We start from the raw sequence: 8062 nt of genomic DNA, 5'->3' as shown, positions 1-8062 counted from the left end.
AAAAAAATGAAGAGTGCCTGCTACACAAGTGGTTAATCTACAGCAGGAACTGTGGATGAGACAAAAGCCATGCAGAGGAAGTGGGCAAACCTGGAAAGAGACAACCACTGCTTTTTGCCTAATGCCCTGAATTATGGTAACTATCAGAAAAATCAGAGTGCTAAACACCAGAAAGGAAAGAGAGGCCTGGCTAATCCCTGGAGAGTAAAACCTCTGATCCTGTGAAAAAGCCTTTTTAATAATTTTAACTCTAATTAATAATTTGTATTAACATAAGGAATAAATTGGAATTTATCTTAGTGTAGCATAAATGAATTGAGGTTTACCAGTGCTCAGCATGAAGTCTCTATATATTTTTATACTGTAAAAATATTACATGAACTGTATTAGAATTGCTTCAATAAGAATGAACTACAATTATCCCATAATAACTCCAGATCCAGGCTGGGATTTAACTCAGTGGCATTGTGCCTGCCTCACAAGCCCAAGGTCCCGAGTTCGTCCTACTAATGAAAGAAAGAGGAAAACACACACACACACACACACACACACACACACACACACAAAACCTCCAGACCCTGCATTGAGGTGAGTGTTCTGAGGCGAGAAGAGCCACTGGTTAATGTTCACTACTCTCCTTGAAAGTGGACAAGCTTCCACAGCTCAGACACCCTTTCTTTATGGTGAGAAACACTGCAACCAAACGATGCTGCTGCTAAAGGGAAGCCATACACAAAATATTTTTAAAATGCAATTTCATAACTGCAACATTATACAAGACAACACCTAAACCGTGGAAAGTAAGAGTCTGAGAACTATTTGGTCCATCCTTTTAAGCAGTCAGAAAGGTGTGCCTTCTGTGGTCTCACCACTACCACTAACTTCTAGGGCTGTAACGATACAATTCCGCTTTGTCTTGCCAAATAATCCCCAGGTCTGAATTTGTGAAACATGAGTCTGCTTTAATTCGGAACTGCTCTCTACTAGGTACCACTGGGCTAAGACAAAATGAGACCCAAAGTATAGCAAGGTAAATTAATTATTCCAAAACATATGACTATCATATTTTAGCTAACATACATACAGATAAACTAAAGCATTTAATCCAGCGCACTAATTCTTGGATGGAGCATTTCCATGTTTCATACAATCATCTTGAAAGGGAGAGACACAGGTTCCCACAATAAGCATTTGCAAGGCATCTGTGACAATACCACTCTCAACAGGGAAAAGGAGGAAGGCAGTTGAATAGTGAAATGCAAATTTCCCCCCACATCTGGCATCTGTAATTTACCCCATACCACCTGGTCCTGACCTGCCTTTTCCTGTGAGTGATGACTACTTAGAATACCAACACCTAGCAAATTCTCAGAGATCTAGTAAGTGAATAAAGCCAAGGCTAATTATGGGGACCAAATATTTTCCTATTTATGTAGAAGCTGGACTTTTGATTGTTTTTCTCTTTGAAAGACAAATGAAAGGAACCTCTGCATGGCACAGCTGGCTGCCCCTTGTTCAGCAGGGGAGAGGTGCCCAGACTGTGGCATTCAACATTTACCAAGGGTGACATTCAGACGGTCAGCTGCTGACACACATGCAGCAAATCATAGGAGCGATCTACCTGAGCAGAGACGGTACTGATGGAGAAGGGGCCACTCAGAGACGGCAGACAGGTGAACCTCACAGCCCTCAACCTATCACAGTACCATTTAACATGGCAGGGAAGCATTTAGTTTTTAAGATATTCCAATCAAAAAGAGTTTCTGGGCCAGGGATTTAGCTCAGTGGTTCTGGCGCCTCCTTGTAAGCATAAGGATCTGAGTTTGATGACCAGTACCAAAAAAACAATAAATAATAAAATAAAGGTTTCTGAGTTGTTTTTCACTTTGGCATTTGAGAGGATAAATAAATAACCACGTTCCCCAACTGCATTCATTATTTGCTGCAATGAAACTGGCAGAGCACTGTCTGGGTTACAGAGTTGGAGTTGCTAAACTACTAAAAGTACTACCCAGGCTTCCCTTTAAGAAAATGTAATTTTTGGGATACACCTGGCCTCAGGTCCATAATTACTCAATTAGCTATCTTCTTTAAATTCCCCCATCCCAGTGGTCTCGGGCTTGAGACCCTTTCCTGGAATCTCCTGTATGGCAAGTGCAGACAGGGATAATGACAACTTCTTGGCACTTTAGAAGAGTAGAGTTGGATGGAAAACCTGTCTGACAGGGAAGCTTTATTTAAAAGAAAAAGGAGAGACACAAAGAGCAACACATTTGTGCTCCACCCTGATCCCTCAGACCCCAGCTGCCCTGAGCTAAAAAATGAATCACTTCAGGGGGTGAACCATGGCCAAGAAGCACTGGGGGTCCTCTACTCCAGGCAGAAAAATCCTGAACTCCAGCAGTTTACATGTCCAAAAAACCATGGCAGAGAAGACACCAAACTACTCCTTCATCTCCAGGAAGGGGACTGCCCCCACAGGCATGATTTGTGTTTTCATTTATGGAATGTCTAAAAGATAACAAAACTAGACAAGGAACCAGAAATCCAAGATCCTGGACCTGCTTCGCATTACCTAGCTGTGTAATCTTGAACAAATCACCCTCTTTGGGACTCTCTTCTACATAGATAGTAAAGTAAGCATTGGAACCAATGATTTCTAAAGGTCCATCTAGTTCCATCATTCAATGACTTTGGTGACACAGAGACCATTACAAGAACAAAGAACAAACAAAATCATGGGCCTTTAACCTGTTATTCATCAAATGCATGATTTGTGTTCTCTTCTGAGGCAGTTAGGGACTTAAAATTGGTTTGTGCTAAAAATTGTGACTTCATTTAGGCCTCCAATGCCCAATATGCAACTAAAAGTAGGACCAATACTTGACATTCATTTTGTGAAACTCTGGATCAGATTCTTTTTAGTTCTGCATATAGGCAAGTTAGTCATTTAAGGAGTGTCCAAAAGATGGCAGAACAAGGTTTATCAGCCCAAAATCTACCTTGCCTATCTCACAACCCTTCAGAATGGAGGAAATGAGAATAAGATTTACAGGGACATTCAGCTATTCAGAAATCTCCACTATCTTAAACCTACCTCATTTTGGATCCCAGCAGAGCCTCACATGACTGAGACTCCCTTTCAAGACATGAGGATTCTTCCCATGGGAACCAAATTTTCCCCTCAAGTCATAAGGATTCAACCTGAGCTACAAACCCAGGACTGAGATAACTGGACCCTGGCCCACCTCAGCTAGTCCTTACATACTGGCACCCTGTTTTTGTGGATGGGCCAGTCTGAACCCCTATATCGGAGTGTGCCCCCTCCAGATACTCAAGCTGGAGCCTTTTCCTATTTGTTCTTACTCTTCTTGTTAGGGGACTATCTTCATCTTTGCCGGAGCTGTATTTCCCTTTATTTTCTCTTTCAATTAAAGATTTCCCTATGAATCCATCCTTTAAATTTCCAGTATAATAAGAGTAAGTGACACTGGGTCCCCCCCAAAAGTAGAAATACTGCTTCCCATTTGCACTCCAGCTACCTCACTGTAGACTGGAGGTTCAAATGTCAATAACGGGCACCTCCTTTGCCCAGTCCACACCCAGGCCCCCTTCTCCTGCACCAGAGTTCGATGGCCTTGGAAGGTGCAGAACAGGGCAACTCTGCATTAGCAAAGGGCAGCCCTGTGCTGCTAAGCACAGGGAGAAATATCTACCAAGAGTCAGCAGGGACACAAAGTATCCATGTGTGTAACGGACTGACGTGGTAATAATGTAACTGTTAAATAAAACATACCCACCACAACTGTCTTCTATACCAAGCTCCCACCAACACTGCTGCAATCTACATTAAAACTGACTAAAGTATAAGCATGGTATCTAAATAAATAAATGCTATTTAATTGTATCAAAGATCTTTGATAGATGGAGTGAAGGACACAACATGTCAAAAGCTGAGAATCTTCACTGTCGTTAAATACACTCGTGAGACAAGCCCATGGCCAGGGTGTTCTAACAGTGAGAGGCTAGAGGACTACAGGAGCTGCACGTCACTCAGTCACCATCTTCCAGTGTGGAGGGGGATGGTGCCCCAGGGTGTAGGGAGCTGCAGCTCTCTCCCATGCAATGTAGGGGACTGATGCAAAGGCACAAGACCAAAGGGCAAGAGACTTCAGGGATGGAACCAGCCAACCTTCAGGCCTGCTAGTCAGGCTGAACACTCCTATGGTATCGAACCTGGGAGAGGTGCCTTTGCTGGGGCTCCTTGTCAGAATCTGCAATTTGCTGTCTTTCTCTTTCCTCATCAGGCTACTTTGGCTAACCTTTGATTTGTAGATAAAGACTTTGTTCTCTAAACAAGAATTTTTTTTAGACAATTAGGCAAAGACAGCATGAGACACAGCATCCCCCTTAACAGTGCTTAATCTGTTGACCTGGGAGGTCCCACTGATTAGAGCACATTGAGCAACGTAGCATGCTGGTCTCTCCAGCCTGGGAAGCTGCAACCCTTATGGGAATTAGTGTGGAAGGCAAGGTAGAGCCAGAGGTTCATTTTAAAATGAGCAAGCCAGGCCCTAAGATAGCACAGGACTCTGGAAAACTAAATGACCACCATACCATATGGATCCCATTCCACAGATAGCTTCAGGCTGAGCTTCCTAGAATGCCTACCTTTTTCTTCTTTGTGGTCTGGGGATGGAACCCAGGGCCTTTGCACCTCAGCCACATTCCAAGTCCTTTTTATTTTGAGAGCGGGCCTTGCTGAGTTGCCTGGATTGGGCTTAAACTTGTTTGTCTCAGTTTCCCAGAGTGCTGGGATTACACAAATACACCATCATCATGTCTGGCTTATGCCTGCATCCCTTCTAACACATTGACTGGCAATGTTGCCAGCAATGGCTCCCAACTGTCCTTGGGCTCACCTTAGCTGACCATTCCTAGAAAATCCTACCCCCGTCCTTTCTTCCTGGCTCTAAGGCACTATATAGAATATGTCTCCCTTCTAAAGCAGACCCTCCTTCCTTTCCAGCACCAAGACTAGTAGCTAGCATTTCCTACAGAGATGGCACAGTGTTATTATTGTACTGAAAACGACCTGAAGATAGACAAGACTTGGATGGAGTCCAAAGTCACTTGCATACCCATGCTGTGTGACAATGGACAAGTGACTTCACTTCTGAGCTTTTTCCAGCAGTACTGGGGACATTCTCACCCTTCACCCTGACTCAAAGTTTTAATACAACAAAAAATTACTTTTTGCTATACTCTAAACACTAAACAGATTTGCTTCAAGACTAAAGCATGTTACTTTTGGGTGAGAAATGGAATAGTTTCATACCACTTTCCCTGAATCTTGCAGAGATGGCACTTGAGGAATACAGAAGACTAGGTTTTCTCTGGATTTACCTGCAGCACCCGCTGTAAGGTCAATGGCAGCTTGGATGGCAGGATTAGACTTCATGGTGCTGCTGGGTTCCGTAAAAGGTGACTCTCTGGATCTTAGGATGAGCACTGCATATCCCTGGAGAAGGCAAGAGTTCACCATTAGACAGGCCTCTGCAAGTTACTGAACCTGAACTTCTGGGTTCTGGGAAATGGGCTCTACCTTGCTCCTATGGAATGAGGCTCGGGGGTTCCTAAGTGATTGGTGACCCTGTTAAAAACCTTATACATCAAAAACCTCCTCTAAATATCACACTACACGCCCTAGCATCACTTCAACCAACCTTACTGACAAGCTTCAAGCTTCAAATTTCAGTACCAAATAAAGAAACCAACCTCAGACATCCTCAGCCATACCAGACTAACTTTCCAAAGACCTAAGATGAAAATTCACTCTACTAGGCTTTGTTCTGAGTTTAGACAGCATCCTGAGCTGGGTGCACAAGAGGCAAGAGGAGGCATAGAAGCTCAAGTCAGGAGCTCTACTAAGTCACATGTACCTGGATGCAAATGTCTGCTCCACCAGCAAGGTGGTTCCTTGGGCCCCTACAGCTGGGGGTTCTCATGTGTACAAGGTAAATAAAAATATGATGCAAAGGCAATTACAAATCTGAGTGTGGTGACACACATCTGTGATCCCAGCACTTGGGAGACTGAGGCAGGAGCACTGCAAGTTCAAGGACAGCCTGGGCTAGCATGAGACCCTGTCACAAACACACACACACACCTGAGCGAACCACAAACAGTGAGCATGTATCACCTGTTCTCAGAACCAGGCCCAGCACAGAGCACCAACTGCCTCCTTTTCACCATTATCCACTCCAGGTTTTTCAACGATTAACATGTAGAAGATTCACTTGAAGTCTTGTGAAAATGCAGATAGAGTACTGATTAGGTAGACTGCAGCTCAGACGAGAAATTCTGTGGTTGTGACAGAGGCTAAGGCCCACCCACCAACTGCACTGTGAGATGCAACACCTGGGCTACTGAGTCCTAAATTTGCTTTAAAAGAATCTACCTGAAGCACTTCTTAAATATTCAAATTACCAGGCCTCTCTCCAGATCCTGATTCAGTACCTTTGGGTTGGAGGCTGGAAAGTTTGGGAAAAAGGAGTCTACTCCTCTAAACAAAAATCAACTGTTGCTGAGATACAGACTTAAATACTAACTAGGGTGAAGAAAAAAAGTGGCTCCTTTAGATAGGTTAAATGACCAAGTCAGCAACCAGTTTCCCTAGAGTTTCAAACTATGATTTATTTGTGAATAACGAGAAAAGTTTTCCTTCTTTGTCCTACTGAGGAGGCTGATGGGCTGGGCCAGATAAAGATCAAGGTCCATTTGAACACGAGCGTTACTCCATACAGGTCAGCAGAAAATAATGGTGGCCACCAAAAAGTTTCTTAACCACTTGAAACATTTTGTCAATAATCTTTTCTTCCTTTTTTTAAGACTCTTTCTTAAATAAGAACCAAGGTATATCATGTACAGATACAAATTCCCTATGATGAATGTGATCGTTATGTATACCTAAAATGTACCAATAAACTTAATAAAAAAATCTTCCTTTCCTTACAAAAAAAGAAAAAAAAGGTAAAACTAATACCAGCAACAAAAACACAGCAGCAAAGTCTGAAGTACAAGATCATAATTTTATTTATTGATTGACCTAGAGAGTGTTATTACTAGGCTAAGGGTTATTTCTTATTAGAAAAGGTTACTAGGGCCGGGGATTTAGCTCAGTGATGCTGCACCTGTCTCGAGAGAACAAGGTCCTGAGTTCCAATCCCAGTACCAAAAGGAAAAAAAGTTACTAGGGTCCTCATCCGTTGTCCTTTTCCAGAAAGGAAAGTGAAGTGAGAGGAAGACAAGGTCTTCTCCAAGGTCACAGAATAGTAGCAGAGAGATTATTCAACTCAAAAGTCGTTTCTTTCAGATCTATGCCCATAAACCAGAGTATTCCAACTTGGTCATTTAAAAAAAAAAAGACAAAAAAATCCCCACTCAGTTCTGCGTTTTTTTGGAGGAAAAAAAAGTGTACTGGGAAGCCCTCAGACAGGGCACATCCCAAGTGGGCTCTCAACTAAAACTCAACCTGTCCGTGTTCTTTGATGTGGATGGACACTTCTTTCTAACTTAGAAGGGAAGGACAGCACAGACACTATTTCCTCTGTGTGAGCTCATCTTTACAAGAGGCTGAAGGGTTTTACTTAAACCAAATCTAAACACATCAAACCCTGCATATTACTTGTAGAATTACAAATAGCTACGTGTAATGGGGACTAACCGATGAATACATAAGATGTGCCCAATTCAGATTATGCATGGCTATGGCTTGCAGAAGACACAGGGCTTCGAAGAAGCAAGAGTGGTCAGCATGAATTAAAACCGACTTCTAAGCTCGATGTACCGCTCGGAAAGGACACGCGGAGTCCTTCCAGCATCCAGAGCCTCTCTCCCAAACCACACCAGGGTCCCACTAGGCAGACAGAGACAACAGCGCCAACCACACTTCGTTCTCGTTCCTTTGGGAAAACTGATTTCTCAAATGGACGAAGGGGACGAGGCTGCGTTTTCCACCCGGGGAAGGCGAGCTGCCGCGGGAGGCTCCAGCCCGGCCGCC

At 43.4% G+C, this 8062-nt stretch overlaps 1 protein-coding gene across 1 annotated transcript in view; it reads right to left on the bottom strand.

Moving 5' to 3' along the window:
- Slc25a15 (solute carrier family 25 member 15) overlaps positions 1 to 8062 on the bottom strand; it is a 21122-nt gene that overhangs the window by 11984 nt on the left and 1076 nt on the right. Inside the window, exon 2 of the mRNA XM_010636639.3 lies at positions 5407 to 5521. Within this exon, the coding sequence (XP_010634941.1) occupies positions 5407 to 5461 (55 nt within the window). The 5' untranslated portion in view covers positions 5462 to 5521. The remainder of the gene's footprint in view (positions 1 to 5406; positions 5522 to 8062) is intronic.

Source organism: Fukomys damarensis, unplaced genomic scaffold (assembly GCF_012274545.1).
Source record: "Fukomys damarensis isolate Sample0158 unplaced genomic scaffold, DMR_v1.0_HiC HiC_scaffold_38, whole genome shotgun sequence".
NCBI lineage: Eukaryota > Metazoa > Chordata > Mammalia > Rodentia > Bathyergidae > Fukomys > Fukomys damarensis.
The sequence above is the reverse complement of the archived record's forward strand: the minus strand, read 5'-3'. Positions and strand labels throughout refer to the sequence as shown.